General features: G+C 42.2%; 1 gene segment (V, D, J or C); it reads left to right on the plus strand.

Annotated features, from left to right (window-relative positions):
- Positions 1-347: 347 nt before the first annotated feature.
- On the plus strand, positions 348-22,357 carry LOC140716203 (Ig heavy chain C region-like). The segment is given in 4 exon segments: positions 348-448; positions 12,903-13,205; positions 21,094-21,411; positions 21,799-22,357. Coding segments are annotated over 3 exon segments (966 nt in total).
- Positions 22,358-27,066: the final 4,709 nt, after the last annotated feature.

The following is a 27,066-nucleotide window of genomic DNA, read 5'->3' on the forward strand; positions in this document are numbered from 1 at the left end:
CACGTGAAATGATGTGTCAACACAAAGCCACAGCAGTCTAAGCCATAGCACAAACCTCCGGGACAGTTTTATTTTGTTCGTCGATTTGTAAATGGGATTACAAACTGTGCCTTTACTTTCATGGATGTTGCTCGACATAATTTTAAAAAGATACTTCTTCTTTGGGTTGAATTCCACCTACATTCCTTGGTGCTTAATCACCAAATTTCCCGTTTCAATATCACAAGCGCTTTTAATGCACCGAATATACAGAAGGGCGGATGAAAACTGAAAGAAATTGAGACCTGTTGACCACTAGAATATATTGTTAAGCCTTTTGTTTCTGTCTTAAACTGGAAGACCCACCACTATAATTCACTTTTAATGATCACTTTCCGTATTGGGATGAATAGGAAGTAAATCATTGTGTACGTATACGGAGGTGGCACAAAGCTGACTGTGACAGCTGGTAAGTGACATATTTTATTACATTTTGAGCAAGCGCATATGTTTCCCGATGAGAAGGGCAATTAGAATCTCACTTAATCTTCAATAAAAAAAGAAATTACAAAAAAAACTCACTTAAATTATGCAAACGGAGTAGTGCACTATCATAATGTACTTTTGCAAATAGAAAAATGCTAACTCGCTGAGATGTCCCAGAAGAAGTTAAATACGCGCCTTTCCTCCCAAGATAATTCTTTCGTTGTCTTAAAAGAAGAAAATTGAACTTGGAGTACTTTTACAAATCGAAGCGCATCAATTACCCTCGACCTGTTGCATGCCTCCCCCGAGAGTAACTTTAAAGTGTTACCTGATACATTGATATAATGCGATTTTTCATATATTTGTATATTTGAGTGCCGATTAGCTTCCCACTGTCGCAGACATGAGCTACATCGCCATGCGATACCTATATTAGAGAAAACCTCTTTATCGGTTGAAATATATGAAGATTTAGTGTGTAAAGTGAACCCAAGTACGAAAGAAGTTTGAAGATGAAATAGGTTTCAGTACACAAAGGGGTCGATAGAAATATAAACGGTATTTTATTAATTTGATGCTTGGCAGGGAATTTGAATCATAAACTCGTAGTGAAAACAACTTGATACATTGCTGGGATAGAATAAAATGTATTTTATTTAGAAAGACATATCGTCTTCTAACAACCACTTAAAATCCGTGCAAGTCTGGAAATACAGGATGAAACAAATTTTCTCAGACTCGTTTGACTTGTATAACTTTGGTTATATTTTAATGTCAATTGTCAGACTGTTCAGGGAGGGCAGAGGTAGGCGATAGGTGGTTCTGATCGCAAGGCTATAAGAGATACTGTTTGAATGATAACATAATCAACTTAGTCTGTGAAAACGGGACACGATAATATTGTCTCCACCATCTCGCTGAATGCTTCTAAGTCAATTGCCAATTCAAATAAAAATTACACTCCAGATCGTAATGAGTGATATTTCAGGCGTTCAGTATCGCTCAAGATACCAATTATAAAATTGTTAATTTGTACTGTGTTGCAGTACAAAATATAAAACGGTATGCTAAATTATAGGTTGCAATGGAACCGTTGCTGCGAAACGAGTTTTAATTTTCATCAAATAAATTGAACGATAGTTCCTACAAGTAATTCCTCCCCCGATACAAACACAAAAGAAGGTAAAAGTCTGACCCAGAAAAGCGGAGGGAAGCAATTTGTAAAACTACCCATAATTGATGGAATTTACTTCAACTTATTGCTGTTTGTTTGCTTCACCTTTCTTAGTTTTTAACATGCTGTGGAGCTCCTTTGTCCGAGTTTATCTGGTTTTAAAAATCCACTGAATCTCATTTTTGTTTGTATCTTTGTTGGAACCTAATCCAGCTCTACGTGTTTTGTTTTTTAAATAGGCAAGTAAAAAAGTCGCCTTTGTTAGTATGTAGCGCTGTGTTATATTATTCCATCTGCCAAGCCCATTTTCTCCCAATACTCTAGCAATTAATGTAGACCTTCCCCTCGGGTTTTGATCATTTTCGTGAAAGGAACTTCTCCGTCGTCAAGCACGGTCGATTCCACGCACTTAACCAAACAATTGGGAAGGTGACTTTGTTGAATACTTCCAAACTAAATCAATGCCCTTTCTATTTTGCTGTGCTAATGACAATCGAAAGGAAGCTGTTTGATACCAGCACCTGTTATTCAGTCCAATGAAATGAATGGATGGTTCCTGATCTCGGAGTTGTATCTCAAGATTCCTTCGCTTCGGCAAGTGACATCCCGGGTTTTCTGTCTTGATCTCAAAAACTCAATACATGTATTTTATCTTTCGCTTTCCTTCCCTTGTAAATTCAGTGACGTTACAAATAACGCTCTCAGTTAGTGCCCAAGATTACCCATAAGGCCATGAGTTTGGAGCAGAATTAGGCAGTTCTGTGCATCGGTATGCTCCACCATTATCTGCACGCAAAGACTTATCAAGAATCTATCAAACAGAGCTTTAAATGCACTCGAGGATCTGGCCTCTATCTACACCGTGTATGCCAACGAAATCCACAGATTCACCACCCTCTGGCTAATAAAAAAAATCATCCTCATCTCCTTTCTAAATGGACGTCCCTCGGTTCTGACGTTGTACCTTCTGATTCTGGACTCCCTCACAAGAGGAATCATATTTTCCTTATCCACATTATTTAGGCCTTTCCACACTAGATACGTTTCAACGTGACCACCCTCTTAGTTTTAGTAAATTCCAATGAATAAACGCTCCTGAGATAGACGTTCAAAATCGTAATCACTTTTGTGAATTTCCTTTGAACTTTCTACAATGTCATCACATCCTTTCTAAGAGGCCTCAAACTGCTCACAATCAAGGATGTGATGCTTTATAAGGCACTGGTAATGAGGCCTTACTGATTGCATTTGCCTTCCTCATCACCGATTCAACTTGCAATTAACCTTTAGATGAATCCTGCACGAGGACACCCAAGTCCCTTTACACCACAGATTCTTTGAAATTTCTCCTCATTCTAGTCTAGACTTTAATTCCTTCTACCGATGTGCATGGCCATACACTTCGTCTTTCTCTTACAACTGTTACTTTTTTGCTCATTGTCCCAATCAGTCTAAGTCCTTCCGCAGACTCACTGTCTTCTCAACACTACCCGACTCTCAGCATATCTGGAATCCTCTGCAAACGGCCACAAAGTCATCAACTCTGTCATGCAATTCATTGGCATATAACGTGAAAAGTAGCAGCCCAACAGACCACTGTAGAATACCAGAGTCACCGCAGCCAACAAATACAGACTTGCATTATTCCCTCTCTTTGCCTCTTGCTTATCAGCCAATGCTCTGTCCATGCTAGTATCTTTCCTCTAATACCGACGCTACTTCTTCAAAGAGTTCTAAATGATTTGAGAGGATTTTCTCTTCAGGAAAGTTTTCTCTTTCAAGTAACCCTAAGCCTCAGCCTTAACAGTCGAATCAAGTATTTTCCAACCCCTGAGGTAAGCTTGACTGGCCTATAATTTATTTTACTCAGCTTCCCTCCTTTCCTGAAGAGTGGAGCGACATTTGCAATTTTACAGCCCTCCGGAATCATGCCAGAATCTAGTGATTCTTGAAAGATCACTACTAAAGTACGATCATCAGTCACTGAAGGTGAATGAGCAAGTGCAGCAGGCAGTGAAGAAGGCTAATGGAATGTTGGCCTTTATTACAAAGGGAATTGAGTACAAGAGCAAGGATATTCTTTTGCATTTGTACAGGGCCCTGGTGAGACCACACCTGGAGTATTGTGTACAGTTTTGGTCTCCAGGGTTAAGGAAGGACATCCTGGCTATAGAGAAAGTGTAGCGTTGATTCACTCGGTTAATTCCTGGGATGTCCGGACTGTCTTATGCAGAGAGGTTAGAGAGACTGGGCTTGTACACGCTGGAATTAAGGTGATTGAGAGGGGATCTGATTGTAACATATAAGATTATTAAGGGATTGGACACGATAGAGGCAGGAAATATGTTCCAGATGCTGTGAGAGTCCAGTACCAGAGGGCATGGTTTGAGAATAAGGGGTAGGTCATTTAGGACAGAGTTAAGGAAAAACCTCTTCTCCCAGAGAGTTGTGGGGGTCTGGAATGCACTGCCTCAGAAGGCAGTGGAGGCCAATTCTCTGGATGCTTTCAAGAAGGAGATAGATAGGTATCTTATGGATAGGGGAATCAAGGGATATGGGGACAAGGCAGGAACCGGGTATTGATAGTAGATGATCAGCCATGATCTCAGAATGGCGGTGCAGTCTCGAAGGGCCAAATGGTCTACTTCTGCACCTATTGTCTATTGTCTATCTATTGTCTATAAAGCCTCCACAATCTCATCAGCTACCACTTTTAGAACCGTAGGCTGTAGTCCATTTGGTCCAGATGACTTATCCACCTGCAGTCCTATCAGCTTGCCAAGCACCTTCTCCCTAGTAATACAATATCTCCCATCCATGCTTTATTACGCTTGCTGTTCCTTAACTCTACCTATAACGATTCTACATCTTCGATCCTATATCACCACTTTCTCAGGATTGAATTTCATTTTCTCCCAACAGAATCACGTCATCCCTTCTGCCTACCTGTCAGTTCTTTCCATACAATGTGCAGCCTTGGATGTTAAGCTCCCAACTGTAATCTTCTTTCAGCCATGACGACATCGTCATATCCGCCAGTCTCACACTGCGCTACAAATCATCTACCTTATTTCGCAAACTGCAATCATTCAGATATAAGATCTTCTGTCCAGTATTCGTCACCATTTTTCCACTTGTCTCTCTGTTACACTACAAATCACTGACTGTCATTTTGCCCAATCATCTATCTGACCTTCTTGAAAATCCCACTGCACACTGCCTCTGCTGGCATACCAGCTGCCACGTCCTCAGCACTATCTCTCAGTCTCCTATCCTCTCACCAAGTTAGTTGAAACCCTCTTCAACAGCTCTTGTACACATTCCCGCAAGTATATTGATCCCCAAACACGCTCCTATTGTGTAGGTCATCCAGAAGAGATCCCAATGATCTTAAACAGTGCCCCTGCACTATTTCCTCAACCATACATTCATCTGCTGGACCATCCTATTTTGAACTTCACTGTGGCGTAACACAGGCAGAACTCCAGAGAGTACAGTACAACACTAGAGGTCCTGGTTTTCAGCTTTTTACTTAGCAGCTTAAATTCTCTTTTCAGGGCTCCTCCCTTTTCCTACCTATGCCTTTGGTGTTACTGTGTACCCAGACTTCTGGCTGCTCATCTTCCCCATTTAAAATTCTTTGGATCCATTCTGAGACGTCTCTGAAACTTGCACTTAGGAAGCAACATACTATCTGGGTGACTCTATCGTGTCCATAGATTCTGGCGTCAACTGTTCCTATCACTAGAGCAAACACGAGAAAATCTGCAGCTGCTGGAAATTCAAACAACAACACACACAAAATGCTGGTAGAACACAGCAGGCCAGGGAGCATCTATAGGGAGAAGCACTGTCGACGTTTAGGGCCAAGGGTTCTCCCTATAGATGCTGCCTGGACTGCTCTGTTCCACCAGCATTTTGTGTGTGTTGTTGTTCCTATCACTAGTTCAGTCCTCTTCTGCCCCCTTTCTGTTTGAGCCATAGCAGCAGATGCAGTGCCAGAAACCCTAACGCTGCGGTTTCCTCCTGCTGGTAGGTCGTCTTAGTGCAAACACACACACACACACACACACACACACACACACACACACACACACACACACACACACACACACACACACACACACACACACACACACACACACACAAATGTGGTATACTTATTATTGACGGGAACAGCCACAGATGTATTCGGCATTGGCTGCCGATTTTCTTTCCTTCTCCTGACAGTCACAAAGCTTCGGGGTGACCACTTCCTGTAGGTGTTATGTCTCACCTCCTCATTTTCCCGTATGAGCCGAAGGTCAACGAGATGCAGCTCCAGTTCCATAACACGGTGTTTGAGGAGCTGCAGTTCGGACAACCTGATGCAAATGTGTTTATCCAGAAGGCTGGAGGTCTCCCAGCGTTACACTTCTCCGACAAATAACACAACAAGTCCCTGGAGCAATCCTCACTGCCCTATGTACCAACCGAGGAAGATTGTGGAAGAAGAAAATAACCAGATACTTGCCTCGCCCAAGCGTGTTGTCGCTCAAGCCTGGTGAGTCAGATCCTCCCTACTCCAACACTGGTCCACTCACACAATGACTGCTCTGCTTGTCGCTTCCTCGTTTTTATTTGTTCACTTGCCCACCTCATGTAAAATACGCAGGTGATTGAGAGGTCACCTCTCAAGATTCTGGCGCAGTCATGCGTGAGAAGACCCAGAAGGAATGAGGCTTTTAATCCCATAGTATCCAATGTGAGCCCAACCTCCTCCATCCTGCAAACTGTAGGGATCCATGTATTTTCCAAATAGGATCATGGGTTTTGCCTGCACGCACCCTTCAGACAGTGACTTCATAACCCCAGCAACATTATGGATGTGATTCCTCATCCCATTACCCTCAACTGGTCCAACGATGTAATTAAATCTGCCCACCAACTCTATTCATCCTTGGCTTCTGACTCCTTTGCTGACATGAACATTCAAGGCAAGAATGCAAATTTACAAATTAGGAAATGGACCTGGCCATCCCGTCGCGAATCCTACTTCTCCACTTCACCGTCGTCAGTCTTATTATGAGCTTTAGCCTTCACTCCCCATCCGTGATATGTGATTGCCCTTTGCTTTGTATGTACGCATCCATTTCTCCTTTAAAAAAGTATTGCAATATCCTTCTACTGCATGTAAGTAATTCCAATATTTGTAATACACTACAAGAGAAAAGAAAACTTTACCTGGACTCTGTCATAAAAGAGGGACTTCATACTTATGCTCCAGTTTCCTCCAACATCCGAAACACGTACAGCTGGTTAGTTAATTTTCAAAAGAATATTATTGACATTGCTCAGAACAATGAGAGAACTTGGGTGGAATTGATGTGGTTGTGGAGCCGAATAAACCAAAATGGATTCATGTAGAATCAGTGTAAGTAACTTGCACAAGTTCCGCACACGTTCGGTAGATCAAAACACTTGTTTCTATTTTTTTTCGTTTGTTGCTTTTATTTTATTCAGAGATACAGCACGGAAAGGACTTCCTTTTGCAACTAGTAACGCCACCCTGCAACTCTCCTATTTACCCTAACCTAATCAAAGGACAATTTACTAACTGGTCTGTCTTTGGACAATAGGAATTAATAAGAGTATCGGGAGGAAACCCACACGGTGTCGGGGAGACCGAGCAAACTCCTTAGACATGGCGCCGGAATCGAACTCCAAAATAAGACCCGCCGAGCTGCAATAGCATTGCACTAACTGCTGAGTTACCATGTGCCTTCTGCTTCTCCAAACCTCGTTCTAAATATCCACGTTTTCTTCATCCTTATCGTTTAGACTAATTATAAATATTCGGGACCCAACACCTATCCACGTGATTCTAGCGAGCACTTGGCATAACGCTATTACAATGTCGGCTATAAGATTGGGGCTCAATTCCAGTCTGTCACAGGAGTTTGTACATTGTGTGCTTTCTCCAGGTGCTCCGGTTTTCTCCCATATTCCAAAGCCCTATGCTTAGGGTTAGTGAGTGTGAGCATGCTATGTCGGCACCAGAAACAGCGAATGTTGCAGGCTGCCCAGCACATTCCTGGCTAATTTGATTTGACACAAACGGCGCATTTCACGAGTTTGCTTCAGTTTCATCCCACCGGGTACTGGAAATTGTCTCTCGTAGTGTAAAACGGGATGTTTAATGGGAAGGGTGGACTTGGAGAATTAATGTGGTATAATGATCAATGTTATCTAATGCCAGGTTCATCTCAGTGGGCGCACTGTAAACTTGCCATGTTGATTCCCACATTCAGTACACCTCAACACTCATCAACAGCAAGATGCAGTTTGAGAAAATTGTAATTGTGCAGATTATAAAATACAGTGTTGTGTTCTATGGACAGATTGGTAACGTTTCAGATTTGATTAGATTAGATTAGATTTTATTGTCCTTGTGCCGAGTACAGATTCAAAGCCAATGAAATGTAATTAGCATCTGACCAGAAGTGCGAACGAATAGTATTATTTACAAAATACCTGTGAATAAAAAGTAAGTGCTACAGCATACAAATATAAAAGTACTGAGACAGTCCAATATGGGTGCAATTCTGCTTAGCGCTGTGATGTGAGGTTCAGCACAGTCACAGCCTCAGGGAAGAAGCTCTTCTTGAGCCTGCTGGTGCGGGAGCGGAGGCTGCTGTAGCGCCTACCAGATGAGAGGAGAGTAAAAAGTTCATGGTTAGGCTGAGGTGCATCCTTGATAATACTTTTCGCCCTGCCCAGCTAGCGTTTATGGTAGATATTCTCAATGGTGGACAATTGGGTGCTGATAATCCGCTGAGCAGTTTTCACCACGTGCTGGAGTGCTTTGCAGTCCGATACGGGACAATTGACATACCACACTGAGGTGCAGTGCCCTACTCATAGTTTTGCTGTGAGTATTACGTACATCATCATCATCAAAGTACAAAGTTCAAAGTATAATCAAAGTACATATACGTCATCATATATCAGAGAGACGCCATCTCTCTGGCACTACATTCCTCCTTAGAACACCTGGAGAATAAAGACGCATATGTAAGGCTCCTTTTCATCGACTACTGCTCTGCCTTTAATACCATCATTCCGAATAAACGGATTTCGAAGCTCCGGAACCTGGGTCTTAGCACTCAGATCTACAGCTGGATCTTCAGTTTCCTCACGGACAGGACACAGGCTGTAAAAATAGGGGACAAACTCTCTTCTACAATCACTCTGAGCACCGGTGCCCTACAAGGCTGTGTACTCAACCCCCTGCTGTACTCACTGTACACCCATTATTGTGTAGCCAAGTTTCCATCAAACTTAATATATAAGATTGCTGATGACACCACAATTGTAGGCCGTATCTTGGGTAATGATCAGTCTGAGTACAGGGAGGAAATTAAGAACCTGGTAGCATGGTGCGCAGACAATAGCCTATCCCTCAATGTCAGCAAGACGAAGGAATTGATTGTTGACTTCAGAAGGAGTAGCGGACCGCACAACCCTATCTAGATCGTTGGTGCGCAGGTGGAACAGGTCAAAAGCTTTAAGTTTCTCGGGGTGAATATCACAAATGACCTGACTTGGTCAAAACAAGCATAGTCCACTGCCAAGAAAGCCCACCAGCGCCTTTACTTCCTGAGAAAGCTGAAGAAATTCGGCCTGTCCCCTAAAACCCTCACTAATTTTTATAGGTGCACCGTAGAAAGCATTCTTCGAGGGTGCTTCACAACCTGGTATGGAAATTGTCCTGTCCATGACCGGAAGAAGCTGCAGAAGATAGTGAACATAGCCCAACACATCACACAAACCAATCTTCCTTCCTTGGACTCACTATACACCACACGCTGTCGGAGCAGTGCTGCCAGGATAATCAAGGACAAGACCCACCCAGCCAACACACTTTTTGCCCACTTCCCTCTGGGAGAAGGTACAGGAGCATGAAGATTCGTACGGCCAGATTTGGGAACAGCTTCTTTCCAACTGTGATAAGAGTGCTGAACATATCCTGACCCAGATCTGGACCGTACCTTCAAAATATATAGACCTGACTTGCACTACTTTACTTTCCCTTTTCTATTTTCTAATTATGATCTATAATTCAAATTTTTATTATATTTATTTCGATTTGTACTTCAGGGAACGTGAATCGCAGAAGCAAATATCACTGTGATAATTGTACGCGCTAGTATCAATTGTTTAGTGACAATAAAGTATAAAAAAATTTTAAAAATGGAATGCGGGTCATTTAGACCAATACCCGTTCTTAATGTAGATTATAAATTATTTACCATCATGGCCAAACGATTAGAGGAGTTTCTACCCATATTGATACGTAACGATCAGACAGGTTTTATACGACAACGCCAGAAACAAGACAATATACGAAGGACACTTCACATTATGGATCATATACAAAAAATAAAATCGAAGCAATAGTGATAAGCGTGGACGCTGAAAAAGCATTTGATTCGGTTAATTGGAGTTTTCTATACAGAGTTTTACATAGATTTGGTTTCCAAGACACAATTATTAAAACTATACATGCACAATATGACAATCCTACTGCTAGGATTAAAATCAATGGATATTTATCAAATAGCTTTACCCTAGAAAGGGGCACGAGACAGGGTTGTGCATGATCACCGCTACTCTTCGCGTTATATCTGGAACCATTAGCTCAATACATCAGACAACATGAAGGTATCGGGGAATTACTATTAAAGGGACAGAGCATAAATGGCTTGTAATGCGGATGACAGTTTGATCTATCTAGGGCAACCAGCATACTCTTTACCTAAACTGATGCAATCCTTTGAACAATATGGTCAATTATCAGGATACAAGATCAACATAGATAAAACCCAATTACTTTCTTATTACTATAGCCCACCAAGGGAAATTGAAAGTAGGTACCCCTGGGCATGGCACACAGAGTCTTTCAAATATTTGGGCATCATTATGCTAAAAGATTTGGCAAAATTATCAGAAGTAATTTTCAGCCTTTATGATAGATAGATAGATAGATAGATAGATAGATAGATAGATAGATAGATAGATAGATAGATAGATAGATAGATAGATAGATAGATAGATAGATAGATAGATAGATACTTTATTCATCCCCATGGGGAAATTCAACTTTTTTCCAATGTCCCATACACTTGTTGTAGCAAAACTAATTACATATTGTTACATACTAATTACATAATTATATAAAAAAATTAAAGAAGATATGGCAAGATGGAACCTGATTCCCTTTTTTCAGTCTCAGTTCAAGGATTGAGTCTATTAAAATGAATATACTTCCCAGACTGTTATATCTCTTTCAGACCCTACCAACAGAGATTAATCAAAATCAATTCAATGAATGGAACAAGATGTTATCAAGGTATACTTGGCGGGTTAAAAGGCCTAGAGTTCGTCTCAAAACTTTGCAATTAGCAAAGGAAAAGTGAGGATGGGGCCTACCTTCTCTTAGAGATTATTATTTTGCAGCACAGTTGAGAGCTGTAATATGTTGGTGCAACCCATCATGTGACGCTCAATGGAAAAACATTGAGGAGCGGGTACTTCCCATCCCCATACAAGCAATTTTGACTGATAACAACCTGCAAAGATACATTAATACTATTGCTAACCCATGGGTGAAATTGACTACTAAAATATGGAAAACTACTATAAAAGGATATAATCTGGAGGGAGATATTGCAATTCTTAAATGGTGTGCATATGACTCGGATTTTACACCAAATAAATTGGATGCTAGAATTAGGGACTGGACAGCTAAAGGAAAACAGTTCTTTGCAACATAATGAAAGAAGGAACACTATTCAGTTTTGAAATGCTTAAAGAGAAACACATAATAGAAAAACAACATTTTTATCGGTATTTACAGATGCGACAATATGGTAATAAGACACTTAAAAATGTAACCAAGGCAAGTACATGCTTGATAGAGCTATTTAGAAAAGCATATAATTCAGATAATGGTAGTAGAATCATTTCAAGCATATATAAGGGGATGTCAAAACTTAAAACACATTGGACTTCATACATTAAATCAAAATGGGAGAAGGAAGGAGGGATAATGATATCTGCGGACGAATGGACAATAATATGGAGGTATCAATGGAAGTGTACCCATTCACAGAAATGGAGGGGGTTTGGATGGAAAATTTTGACGATGTTTTATTACACCGTCTCAGAAATCCCATTATGATAGTAACCTCCCTGTCTGCTGGAGAAATTGTGGAAATCAAAATGCAAATCATTAACATAATTTTTGGGATTGCCCTGTTATCAAAAACTATTGGAGGGGGATACACAATGCCCTACAAGACATATTTGAATGTGAAATACCCTTGGAGAGTAAGACCATATATTTTGGATCTATACCTCAAGAATGGTTGAAAAGAGTTAAATATTTAATGAATATACTGTTGGTGGCTGGTAAAAAGACTCTTCATGGGAAATGGTTATCACAGGAGAGCCCAACTTTAAATACATGGATGGAAATTACAATGAACATTTACAAAATGGAGAAGATAACAACATCTGTTAATCATAAGCTGGAACAATTTGATTCATAATGGGGAAAAATGGCTTAACTACATAATGCCTCATAGGACTGATTTTATTCTCAAAAATCAATGAATATGTTGTAAAAAAAGATCACTCCCAGCTCGTACAAAGTTCTTTCTTTTTGCTTGTTTTTTTTCTTTCCACTCTTTTCTATAAGTGTATACCTCAGATAAATATTCTGTGGAGATCTGTGATATATATGACTATATGATATATATGTACAATGCCGAAAAACATCTTATGGAAATGTTTGTCTGATGATGAACTTCAATTTAAAATAAATTACAAAAAAGGAAAGAAATAAATGAAAGGAAGAAAGTAGTCGAGGCAACCACCCGACGACTCCAACCGTTAAACTTTGTGGTAAACTGGTCTTTCATTCTTGAATAAATACATGGAATGACCTTAGACGCTGCATATTTTGCCACCTTTTTCAATCTAATATTCTCTTCCACGATCTAGCTTTCTGTGTTCTGTCCTCCCTCGGCTAGCTCCATACCTCTGACTATTCTGCCACAAGCCACTGACCCCTTCCCCACTCCGGTATTTTATCACTGTCGTCCTTTCAGGGAAAGTCTGAATCCATCCGTCCCATCACCCTTCTTTATTATTAAATTGAAATCATTGCTAAGTTTCAGGTTCGTCATCAGTAAATCATCCTCTCAATTTTGTGCTCTAGGTTTCGCATTGTTTCTCAGAGATCCTACCGTTGAAGAAATGTGCACAAACAAAACTGCCACACTGGTGTGTGAAGTGATCGCCATAACTCCAGCTGAGGTTTCCATATCTTGGAGAGTGGGTGGAAAGGAAAGGGCTGATGGTGTTCAAACAGGACAAGCAACAAAGTTCGGAAGCCAATACCTGACAGTCAGCCGTTTGACCAGCAGCGTTGCGGAGTGGGACAGCGGGGTAGAATACTCCTGCTCGGTAGAGGAAAATCAATTAGGTACACCGTTATCAAAACGGACACGAAACACAAAAGGTGGGTGCAATAAGAACAATCGAACTGCAAAGTAGTGTAGATGCAGAAAGAGGAACAGAAACTGCTGGATGTCAGGCAGCAGATTGCAGAGCAAAACAGGCAAAACTGTGAGTGAGTTGCCCTCTGGTAGAGCCGTAAGTTAATACAAAATTCAGGGGAAGACTCAGGGGAGTTGAAAGTTTGGGGGCAAAAGTTTAGTGGTAACACTTAGGGTAACATCTTTACTCAGAGAGTTGTAGCTGTGTGGAACGAGCTTCCAGTATAAGTGGTAGCAGCAAGTTCGATATTGTCATTTTTTAAAAATTGGATAGGTATATGGACAGGAAAAGAATAGAGGGTTATGGGCTGAGTGCAAGTCGGTGGGACTAGGTGAGCGTTCGGCACAGACTAGAAGGGCAGAGATGGCCTGTTTCCGTGCTGTAATTGTTATATAGTTATATGGCTACATAAAATGGTTATAAGACGGGCGTCAATGTTGAGGCTGTGCCATCTAGGTCTTGATACCCCACCATAGCAAATATCCTTTCCACATCTCCCTATCTCGTCCTCTCAACATTAGGGAGGTTTCAAAGAGATCCACACGCATTCTTCTAAATTCCAGTGAGTACATTTCCAAAGCTGCCATACGCTCAGCATATGTTCTCCCCGTCATTCCTGGAATCACCCTCATGAACCTCCTCTGGACTCTCTTCAATGACAACACATCCTTTCTGTGATATTGGGCCCTAAACCGTTGACAATACTTTAAGTGCGGCCTGATTAGTGCCTTATAAATGCTCAGCACAAACTCCCTGCCGTTATATTCTGTTCCCCTCGAAATAAATGCCAACGTTGCATTGGACCTTCTTTATCACAAACTCAACCTGTAAATGAACCTTCTGGCAGTCTTGCACGAGGACATCTAACTTCCTCTGCACCGTTGGTATTTGAAGCTTTTCCCCATTTAGATAATAGTCCGCACTATTGTTCCTTTTGCCAAAATGTATTATCATACATTTCCCAACACTGTGTTCCATCTGACACCTTTTTGTCCATTCTTCCAATTTCTCTAAGCCCTGCTGCAATTGCATTGCTTCCTCAGCACTACCTGCGCCTCCACCTTTCTTCGTATCATCCGCAAATTTTCCCACGAAGCCATCAATTCCATTGTGTGAACCATTGATAAACAATGTGAAAAACAGGTGTCCTATTCCTGACCCGTGAAGAACACCACTAGTCCCCGGCAGCCAACCAGAAAAAGGATCCTTTTATTCCCATTCACTGCCTCCTGTCTGTCAGCTATTCTGGAATCCATACCAGCATCTTTCCGGTAAAGAGATAGGGTTTCATCTTGTTGAGCAGCCTCAGTTGTGGCATCTTATCATACCACCTCTGAAAATCCAAGTAAATAACATTCACACCCTCGCCTCTGTCCACCCTAGTTGTTACTTGAAGAATTCTAAAAGATTTGTCAGGCAAGATTTTCCTTCACAGAAACCATGCTTACTTTGACTTTTAACATCGGTCTCCAAGTACCTCAAAACTTCACCCTTAATAATAGACTCCAACACTTTCCCAACCACTGAGATTAGGCTAACTGGCCTATAACCCTCCCTCCTTAAAGAGTTGAGAGACATTTGCCATTTTCCAGTCCTCCGGGACCATGCCAGAATCAAGTGACTCTTGAAAGATCCTGTCCAATCCATCCGTAATCTCTTCAGCAACCTCTCTCAGGAGTCTGGGATGTAAACCATTTGACCTAGGTGACTTACGTACCTTAAGACCTTTAAGTTTGCCTTGCACTTTTTTCCTTTGTAATAGCAATGGCACTCACTCCTGCTCCCTGATGCCCATTGACCTCTGGCACACTGCTAGTGTCTTCCACAGTGAAGACAGGTGCAAAGTACCCATTACGTTCATCTGGCATTTCTTTGTCCCCATTACTACCTTACTAGTATCATTTTCTAATAGTCCAATATTACCCCTCACCTCCCTTTTACCCTTTATATAATTGAATAAAATTGAATATCCTGCTTTATATTATTGGCTAGTCTGTCCTCAAATTTCACTTTTTCCCTTTTTATAGCTTTTTTTTAGTTGCCTTTTGTTTGGATTTTAAACGTTTCCCAATCATCTAAATTCCCACTCACTTCTGCTACCTTATATGCCCTTTCCTTGGCTTTTACACAGTCCTTATCTTCCTTTGTCAGCCACGGTTGCCTACCCCTTCCATTTGAGAACTTCTTCCTCTGTGGCACATATCTATCCTGCGCCTTGTGGAACTATTCCCAGAAACTTCAGCCATCTCTGCTCTGCCGTTATCCCCGCCAATATTCTCTTCAAATCTACCTGGACAAGCTCCTCTCTCGTGCCTCTGCAATTCCATGTATTCCATTGCGATACAAATACATGCGAGTTATGCTTCTCAATGACCCCAACTAACCAACCCGGTATGTTTTTCTTTGACTCTGGGAAGAAACTGAAGCAGCTGGGGAAAACCCGTGCATTCCACGGGGACAACGTAGAGACTCCTTATAGAACAGCGCAGGCATTAAACTCCGAACTCCAAAACGTTCCGAGCGGTAATAGCGTCGCGCTACTGTGGCTCCGTGTTGTTGGTTGGCAAAGGTCGGAACCACTATTTGCACCAAAGAAAATAAAGAAAATCAATTATACAATCACAAAGACGTCATCGTATTAGGTAGTTAGGGCAGTTTAGTACCCTTAAGGAGCTTCATGAGTGAACTCTTTTTCATGATAAGCACAGATGGTCGTTTATGTCAGCATATTGAACAAATCCAGTCACAATCCTCATCAAATGAAGCAGTCCATGTCTTGCGGGAAGATCGATATCAGATCCTAAAGTTGACACCGATTGCAAAGTGAGATTTCTGCGGCATAAGTTCTAAACAATAACTAAAATTAATTGTAACAATCTGCTCCGCATATTCAATGGTTCACGCACAAGAACATTCAGACCACACCGAACACCAACATTTTCCAGTTTCCGACCATTCATAAAATATACTATCGTCATATTTATTTCTCCTCAGTCGATATCCTCACGTTTTCCACGTAACATTCAATCTGCTGAGTACTTACCAATTTACTTACCTTGTGTAAATCCCACCAAATTCTCCCAGAATCTTTCCCACAGCCCACGATACCACATAACTTCTATTCCCAGTAAACAGACATATTACAGTATATCCCCCAGTATATAGAAACATAGAAACATAGAAAATAGGTGCAGGAGTAGGCCATTCGGCCCTTCGAGCCTGCACCGCCATTCAGTATGATCATGGCTAATCTTCCAACTCAGAAACCTGTACCTGCTTTCTCTCAATACCCACTGATCCCTTTAGCCACAAGGGCCATATCTAACATCCTCTTAAATATAGCCAATGAACCGCCCTCAACTGTTTCCTGTGGCAGAGAATTCCACAGATTCACCACTCTCTGTGTGAAGAAGTTTTTCTTTATCCTGGTCCTAAAAGGCTTCCACTTTATCCTTAAACTGTGACCCCTCGTTCTGGACTTCCCCAACATCAGAAGCAATCTTTCTGCATCTAACCTGTCCAATCCCTTTGGAATTTTATACGTTTCAATAAGATTCCCCCTCAATCTTCTAAATTCCAGTGACTATAAGCCTAGTCGATCCAGTCTTTTTTCATATGAAATTCCTGCCATCCCAGGAATCAATCTGGTGAACCTTCTCTGTACTCCCTCTATGGCAAGAATGTCTTTCCTCAGATTAGGGGACCAAAACTGCACACAATATTCTAGGTGCGGTCTCACCAAGGCCTTGTACCACCTGCTGTACCTGCATGCCCACCTTCAGTGACTGGTGTACAAAGACACCCAGGTCTCGTTGCACCTCCCCTTTTCCTAATCGGCCACCGTTCAGATAATAATCTGTTTTCCTGTTCTTGCAACCAAAGTGGATAACCTCACATTTATCCACATTAAATTGCATCTGCCATGAATTTGCCCACTCACCTAACCTATCCAAGTCACCCTGCACCCTCTTAGCATCCTCCTCACAGCTAACACCGCCGCCCAGCTTCGTGTCATCCGCAAACTTGGAGAAGCTGCATTTAATTCCCTCGTCTAAATCATTAATATATATTGCAAACAACTGGGGTCCCAGCACTGAGCCTTGCGGTACCCCACTAGTCTCTGCCTGCCATTCTGAAAAGGTCCCGTTTACTCCCACTCTTTGCTTCCTGTCTGCCAACCAATTCTCTATCCACATCAATACCATACCCCCAATACCGTGTGCTTCAAGTTTGCACACTAATCTCTTGTGTGGGACCTTGTCAAAAGCCTTTTGAAAATCTAAATATGCCACTTCCACTGGCTCTCCCCTATCGACTCTACTAGTTACATCTTCCAAAAATTCTATAAGATTCGTCAGACATGATTTTCCTTTCACAAATCCATGCTGAATTTGTCCGATGATTTCACCTCTTTCCAAATGTGCTGTTGTCACATCTTTGATAACCGACTCTAGCATTTTGCCCACCACCGATGTCAGACTAACCGGTCTATAGTTTCTCTCTCCCACCTTTTTTAAAAAGTGGAGTTACATTTGCCACCCTCCAATCCTCAGGAACTAATCCAGAATCTAAGGAGTTTTGAAAAATTATCACTAATGCATCCACTATTTCTTGGGCTACTTCCTTAAGCACTCTGGGATGCAGACCATCTGGTCCTGGGGATTTATCTGCCTTTAATCCCTTCAATTTACCTAACACCACTTCCCTACTAACATGCATTTCCCTCAGTTCCTCCATCTCACTAGACGCTCGATCCCTTACTATTTCCAGAAGATTATTTATGTCTTCTTTAGTGAAGACAGAACCGAAGTAGTTATTCCATTGGTCTGCCATGTCTTTGTTCCCTATGATCAATTCACCTGTTTCTGACTGTAAAGGACCTACATTTGTCTTGACCAATCTTTTTCTTTTCGCATATCTATATAAGCTTTTACAGTCAGTTTTTATGTTCCCTGCCAGCTTTCTCTCATAATCTTTTTTCCCTTTCCTAATTAAGCCGTTTGTCCTCCTCTGCTGGTCTCTGAATTTCTCCCAGTCCTCAGGTGTGCCGCTTTTTTTGGCTAATTTATATGTTTCTTCTTTGGACTTGATACTATCCCTAATTTCCCTTGTCAGCCACGGGTGCACTACCTACCCTGGTTTATTCTTTTGCCAAACTGGGATGAACAATTGTTGTAGTTCATCCATGCGATCTTTAAATGATTGCCTTTGAATATCCACCGTCAACCCTTTAAGTATCATTTGCCAGTCTATCTTAGCTAATTCACGTCTCACACCTTCAAAGTTACCCTTCTTTAAGTTCAGAACCTTTGTTTCTGAATTAACTATGTCACTCTCCATCTTAATGAAGAATTCCACCATATTATGGTCACTCTTACCAAAGGGGCCTCACACGACAAGATTGCTAATTAACCCTTCCTCATTACTCAATACCCAATCTAGAATGGCCTGCTCTCTAGTTGGTTCCTCAACATGTTGGTTCAGAAAACCATCACGCATACTTTCCAAGAAATCCTCTTCCTCAACACCCTTACCAATTTGGTTCACCCAATCTATATGTAGATTGAAGTCACCCATTATAACTACTGTTCCTTTATTGCACGCATTTCTAATTTCCTGTTTAATGACATCCCCAACCTCACTACTGCTGTTAGGTGGCCTGTACACAACTCCCGCCAGCGTTTTCTGCCCCTTAGTGTTATGCAGCTGTACCCATATCGATTCCACATCCTCCAGGCTAATGTCTTTCCTTTCTATTGCGTTAATCTCCTCTCTAACCAGCAATGCTACCCCCACCTCCTTTCCTTTCCTGTCTCTCCCTCCTGAATATTGAATATCCCAAGATGTTGAGCCCATCCTTGGTCACCCTGGAGCCATGTCTCTGTGATCCCAACTATATCATATTCATTAATAACTATCTGCACATTCAATTCATCCACCTTGTTACGAATGCTCCTCGCATTGACACTCAAAGCCTTCAGGCTTCTTTTTACAACACTCTTAGCCCTTATACAATTATGTTGAAAAGTTGCTCTTTTTGCTTTTTGCTTTGGATTTGCCTGCCTGCCACTTTTACTTTTCACCTTACTACGTTTTGCTTCTACCCTCATTTCACACCCCCTCTGTCTCTCTGCACTTGTTCCCATCCCCCTGCCACATTAGTTTAAAGCCTCCTGAACAGCAGTAGCAAACGCTCCCCCTAGGACATTGGTTCCAGTCCAGCCCAGGTGCAGACCGTCCTGTTTATACCGGTCCCACCTCTCCAGAACTGGATCCAATGCCCCAGAAATTTGAATCCCTCCCCTTTGCACCATTTTTCAAGCCACGTATTCATCTGAAATATCCTCCTATTTCTACTCTGACTAGCACGTGGCACTGGTAGTAATCCAGAGATTATTACCTTTGTGGTCCTACTTTTTAGTTTATCTCCTAACGCCCTAAATTCACCGTGTAGGACCTCATCCCGTTTTTTACCTATATCGTTGGTATATCCCCCAGTAATATCATTGAAATAGATTCAGAGCATCTGAGGCCCCAGTATCAATCACCGTGATATCCTGTTCGCCACAGCTTGTAGGGCCGTAAACCCTTACAGGGTTCGCTTCTGGTACATGGTTGCTGTACTGTTTAACATGCACAAAATAGACTGTTTTTATTCACCCGTGCTACTCTGACAGTATCACCCAAACACAAAATACCATGATGGACTGAGGCTTCAAATATGCGGGTGTCACTTGGAAATAGAGTATGGCACCTTCCCTTCAATTTCGATGGGTTTATATCCTGTAACTCACCACCCAACAGCTGTGAAAATTATGCTTCACCAGAAGCATTGAAGCAATTCAGGAAAATAGCTCACATTTTCTATGCAAGACAGGTAAACAATGAACTTACTAGCTGCATCGAGAATCGAAACAAAAGTAATAAAGCAAAATTACTAAAGGCTCATACACATTTGAAACTGAATTTATCCTCCTAAAGTTACTGTATTTTAATTCCACAGTTTATATCTTTTTCTGGAATGCGTTGGGTGGTAAATAATGCAGGTGTCGGCTCATACATCGCAGCAGAGTTTTATAATTTTCAAGATCAATTAAGTGGCAAGCGCTTCCTTCGAATACGTGGTTCCATTACATTTTATGGCACGTGGTAACCTACAGAGTCAACGTGGCCGCTTCGGTTTCACGTTACTGGCATTTTTTCCTATTTCTAGTGGAGTAACTCCCACAAAATATGACTGAAAATATTGAAGAGCTGGCAGTCCGTCCTCGGTTCGTAAAGTAGTGATGTATTGAATGCTAATCACACAACATGTTCTTTATTAGAATTCAGTGGCACGTTATATTTTGTTTTCTTATTTCGAAGAGCGTGTTACTCCGTCCATAATGCAGAAAGTACTGCAGTTTTAACTGAGTATAACTTTCCGCTTAATAGTTCTTTTCGATCAACTTATTTCAGAATCACACTGGGGACTGGCAGATAAAACCTTTTGCTCATTTTGTGTGAATACCTTTGAAGGAGGTCACGTTTTCCCTCAGTATTTTGAAGATCTAAGGGGGAACGTTTGCATCCCTGAATGGGAAAAAGTACTTACTGATAAAGTCATGTCAGTGTACTGTTTGCGCTGTGGTATCTATAATCGGGAGAGTCAATGAGGATATCAGACAAGGAAAATAGAGGAGTTGGGTTGATAAGGCAAGTATAGCTGTATTAGGGAAGCAGAAAAAAATGTCACAGAGAAATGCGTAGTAAGTGGGATTATGAGCTACTCCGGCCTGGTTATAGTTGTTATAATCCACATCTTGAACATCACAGAATGAATATAACCATTCCCACTTTTTTGCCAGAAGAATGCTTTATGGCTGACATTAATGCCATCATAAAAAGGCCTTCCTTTGAAGAGATTTGGATGCTTCGGAAGGCAACAATTGTGTGCGAAGTGGTTTACACAGATTTACAGAATGTCACAGTCTCCTGGCAAGTAAATGGGAGTCAGAGAATGAACGGAGTAGAGACGCGCGGTCCGGAGAGGAGGGGAAGTAAATCCGTCATCATCAGCAAACTGAAGATCAGTGTGGAGGAGTGGAACAGTGGAACCGAATACCTCTGCTTCGTAGAAGAACGTGATCTGCCAACACCACTGACAATCGCCACCAAAAAAAACAAGGGTAAGCGCAATTAACTGCCGTCTTGAGTACGCATGGTATATCAAACAAACTTTTTGGCTGTGACATTTTTTGACCTAATCAATAGAATTGAAAACATAATCTCCTCCATTCCGTTGCGTAACAGCAATCCAGAAGAAAAAAAAATGATCAGGACACCCATGGTAACGTAGAAAAGAAGTAAATACACAAAACTGCAAAACTATACATGGTATCTTAATAACAAAGAGCAAATGCAACACCTTATTTATACCTGGAGCTGATATGTCTTGTGTTGAAAAGCTGATCTAATTTCTGAGTTTATTGATATTTGAACATCCGGAGTCTGGTGAAGATACAAATCTGCAAGTCAAAGATGAAACTAATTTAAGGTATGTTTTTCTCTTCCAGTTACTGAAATGCACCGTCCTAAAGCCTACCTCTTGTACCCATCAGCTGAGGAGATTCAAGCGGAGGAAGCAGCTACCCTAATTTGCCTCGTGACCGGTTTTTATCCGGAAGATATATACGTCGGCTGGATGGCTAATGACAACCTTTTGCATTCGGGATTCTCCACCCAGTTTAACAGCGATAAGGAAAACGGCTCTAACTCGGTTACCAGCAAACTGAGGATCAGCGCAGAAGACTGGGAGAAGGGAACCACCTATAGCTGTTTGGTTGGACATCCGTCGCTACAAACAAATATAGTCAGAAGTATTAATAAATCCCAGGGTAAACCTACTTTAGTTAACATGTCAGTTGTTCTAACTGACAGCTTTAAATCGTGCGTCTAATCATCCTTGATTTGATGACTAGTAGCTTGGAAGTGTTTCTTGCTTACTGCGTAGCTGTTTGAGTTTCCGTTTTGATGATTTACTGAAGACCACGCATAGCATTCACTCTTCAGATTATCCTACCGCAAATGAAATATTCCATTAATTTCATTTATTCATTAACATTCTGATGAGCTCTCGATAGCATTAGATTTTTTTAAAACTTTACGTTGATTCTGAAAATGTAGTACTTCAGAGATGCTAGTAAGTCGCGGAATAGATAGCAGATAGCGATTTATTCTGTACGCCACATTATATTGAAATAAATTCAGAATGAAAACTTCTTGGTTTCCACATGTGTGTTCTTATTTTTGCTCTTAAGAGTAAAACATTTTTCAGTTTCTTTATATTAGCTTCATTAATATATATGGTATACTTCTATTCTTCCCTTTTCACGTGTCGCAAATATGGCAGGGAGACGAGAGAGGTAACGATATAGGGCAATTTACTGAGGTTATTCAGATCCTAGCGGTTCGTGGTGATTAGATTCGAGATCTGATTTGACGGATAGGCTCGTTCGTGCATGTGTACCTGTCATCTGACCTTTAAAAGCAAAAGGTCCATAGACAATAGACAACAGCACGGAATAATATCAGGATCAGAATAATTTTCTTTGACATTGTCGTGAATTTTATTGTTTTGCAGCAGCAGTACAATGCAATACATAAAACATGCTAGAAGTACAATATGAAAGAGATGCTTAAAAATAAATAAGTGGTGATAAAGGGGGGAAATTAGTGAGGTAGTTTTAGTGGGTTCATGGATTGTTCAGAATCTGATGAAGAAGTAACAGGAGCTGTTCCTAGAAAGTTGAGTGTGTGCCTTCATACCCCTGTACTTCTGATGGCAGTAATGAGAAGATGGCACATCCTGGATGGTGGGAGCCCTTAATGATTGTTGCCAACCTCTTGAGGCACCGCCTTTTGACATGTTCTCAATGTTGGGGCGCCTCGTGCCTATGGATAGCTGCACACAACCCTCTGCAGTATTTACGGTTCCCATGCAATGGTGCCTAAATACCAGCTGGCGATTTAGCCAGTTAGAATGCTGACGTTTTGAATGTTAGACGTGCAAAAATTTGGCAGGGTCTTTGGTGATATACCAAATCTTCTCCAGCTCTTAATAAAATATACCAGTGACGTGCTTATTTCCCTATTGACATCCATATATTGGGATCTGGATAGATCTTCAGAGAATACCTCCTGTAACTTGAAATAGCTCACCTTTTCCACTGCCGACTCCTCGATTAGGACTGGCGTGTGTTCCTTCGACTTCTGCTTTCTGCTGTCGACAATAAGTTCATTTCTCTTATTGTTGTTGAGAACACGGTTGTTGCTGCGGCACCACTCAACCAGCTGATTAATCTCACTGATGTACGCCTCTTTGTCACACTCTGAGATTCTGCTGACAGCAGTTTCGTTGGCAAATTTATAAATCACATTTCCTTCTCATCTCTTGGTGAATACAGTACACGATGCTTGGTTGCTGATTTCAAGCAGAAACATACCTGATGCTAGGTAAATACCATTGACCTCCATGTTTCATTTGGCCTCTAACACTGATTATACGGCATCCAGTGCTCAATAGAATTGAGAAGGCCGAAACAATCGACATCAGCGAATCCTAAAAGTCATTCGCCTGCCACCATCCCGGCTCCTAGTGAATGGCTAAAGCAGATTTCATGTTCGCTATTATATGATCTTATTTAACACCTGTTTCTCAGTCTGCCTCTACTGAATTGCCACTATAAAGCTTATGTTTCTATTAGTTCTGAGCACCCATGAACATGGCAATGCCCTCCCAAAAGCTCTTTAGTCTTTCACATTTTATATAACAGAGACTATGCCATCGTGTTCTAGGAGACAGGCTATGTGACTTACCTTCCCTATGCATCTTGACATACATGAGTTATAGATCTGCCAAAGTCTCTCTGTGAAGATAATTATCTTGAAATTGAGAGCTTACACAGCCTCGTCCTTGCCCTCTCAATCTCGTCATGCCCTACCCGATATCTCAAGCTGGATCCCTTTTTGGACTCCTCGGCACAATAATTGGCAGTCATATGAAGGGCCCAAACATTGTAGCCAGTTCAGTGACTGCACATTTCCTCGTCTATTTATATCAATATGCTACATAAATCCAGATGTTTAGATGATGTGTTTTAAATATGTTGTTAAATATTCCCCGTGACTTTTCTGTTAATGGTACTGTGATATCCTAAATAAATACACTTCAATGAGATTATAATCCATCCAGCTGTTCCTCTCGGCCCTGGGCTTTCCGTCTGCTAAACTTGGTTTCGGGCTTTGGCTGCATGATCCTGCTCAGGGCCTGCTTGATATGGTTACGCGAGACAAAGTGAACAGCAAGAGAACAGTGTTCAAGTTTAAGCAAAGGCCGACTTAGACTGCAATGGACAATCACGTGTCCAAAATTAACTGATCTGCAAGGAGGGTGTAACCTGTAGTTATGTAAAAATTGGTGCGTCAGCTGCAGTCAAATTCAGTCCAATGTTGCTGTGTCCGGCATTATGAACTCCAAATGAACATCTGAAGTGGTACTCTTAAGTCAGTTTTGTATTATCTTGACTCGTGTGATGGTAACTGAATTTTGAGAATTGTACAGTCTTGCTCAATAGGTTCCAATGTATTCTATTTAGAACTCCTCACAACCGTTAATAACTACTCAGCTGACAGAACAGAGAAGACCAAGTGACTGATGGCCACACAAATGACAGCATTGTAATCGTATGAAGGGATATTGATAAATGAAAGAATAGGCCTGTCATAAAGGGGAACGTGGGGAGTGGACCCAAAAGCAAGACATAGACACTGAACTACCAGGAACAGGACTAGGCGTGAGAAGGAAGCAAGGAAAGTGGGGAATAAAGGACGCTGGACATTACACAGGTTCCAGACGAGACAAGGATACCAGGCCTGGGCTAGGGATTGACGAGGATAGCGGAACCAGGACATGGAACTGGGAACTAGGAGCCTGGGCTTGGACTCCGTGCCAGAGACTAGACAAGGACCCAGAACCTGGGTCTTGACTCGGGCTCGGACTCCAGAACCAGGTGAGGACAAGACGTGGCTATAGGACGAGGAGAGGCACAGGACTGGACGTGAGACTCATGGACAGGACAAGTAAACTCCAGCACCGGACTGTGCAAGGTACTCCTGGGCTGGGCGAGGCACGTGACAAGACGAGAACACAAAGCCGTTGCTTGGACAGGACAAGGACTTTTGACAGGACAAGGGAACGTCAGCACTGGGCTGGGCAAAGTACACCTGTGCTGGGGTACTCCTGTGCTCCACTGCACATGACAAGACGAGAACGCAAAGGCTTGGACAGGACAAGGACCTTGGACGTGACTGGGACTGGACGAGACCCCGAAGCCTTGACTTGGTCGAGGGAGAGACAGGAACATGGAACACCGAGCCGGTACCCCTCCTTGGATACGGGACGTAGGTCCGGGGCTCATTACACAGAACGCTGAACACGACGAGACAGTTCCCAACGTTAGGTAGCGGCAAAACGGCCGGACCTATCTAGCGAAGACGTGGACACGGAGAGGCAGTTCCCAACGCTAGGTAGCGGCAAAGCGGCCGGACCTACCTAGCGGAGGCGTGAACACAAAGAGACAGTTCCACACAGGGCGAGGCTCCAGACACAGGCAAGACGAGGCAAGGCTCCAGACAGAGATACAGGCTCCAGGCAGAGGCGAGGCGAGACGAGGCAAGACTCCAAGCAGAGGCAAGGCGAGGCGAGGCAAGGCAAGGCTCCAGGCGAAGCAAGGCAAGGCTTTTTCAGGAGAAGAAAGGCAAGGCTTCAGGAGAAGCAAGGCAAGGCAAAGCTCCAGCCGAGGCAAGGCAAGGCGAGGCGGGGCAAGGCTCCAGACGAGGCAAGGCAAGGCTGCAGACGAGGCAAGGCAAGGCTCCAGACGAAGCAAGGCAAGGCTTTTTCAGGAGAAGAAAGGCAAGGCTTCAGGAGAAGCAAGGCAAGGCAAAGCTCCAGCCGAGGCAAGGCAAGGCGAGGCGGGGCAAGGCTCCAGACGAGGCAAGGCAAGGCTCCAGGCGAAGCAAGGCAAGGAGAAGCTAGGCGAGTCAAGGCAAGGCAAGGCTGCAGGAGGAAGGTGAAGGGAAGGGATACAGACAGGGGGGTTGGACAGGAACAATCCAACAGCCAAAGGCTGAATCCTGAAGCTACTTATGAAGCCAGCCCGAACGAGAATCAACTGCCTCAACAGAAACTGGGGAAACCAGAAAACCTGGAATAAGGAGTATGGACCGGACCGTGAACCCAAATGTGGATTTCATGGACCAGACCATGACAAGGCCATGTTCCGGCAAATATTGTATAGTATCAGGAGCTCAGTTTAGGGAAGATAAATATATTTTTAAAACATAAATGTGTTAGAAGCAGAGGATGTTCTGGAATGAGACGAAAGAAATTTGTGGATGCAGATTATTGCAATGTCATGGACTAAAGCTGCAGCCAAAAGCGAATAGTATAAGTTTGCATTTAGAAGAGTAAAACACGCAAGTTGAAAGCATGCTGGAACTACATAAAGCACAGCCCGCCAAAGGAAAGGGATGTCACGTGTATGTACTGAATTCTGTCTTTCCTTTGCTCTGTGGATTGTGATCAGGAGGCAACTGCTCGGTATATGTTAGGAGTGGGAGGTGAATATTGCCCTTCGCCTGAAGGCGCTTAACAGCGCTCTCCCTCATTAAATCTCGCTTTCATGAACTTGAGAAAGGGATTTCACCGTCTGGGTTTATGTTATCTAAAACCCAGATCAAGTAGATACGTGATCAGCTATTTAAAAGTTTTATCAAGTAGAATT

The sequence above is a fragment of the Hemitrygon akajei genome, chromosome 25, assembly GCF_048418815.1.
Source record: "Hemitrygon akajei chromosome 25, sHemAka1.3, whole genome shotgun sequence".
Lineage (NCBI taxonomy): Eukaryota > Metazoa > Chordata > Chondrichthyes > Myliobatiformes > Dasyatidae > Hemitrygon > Hemitrygon akajei.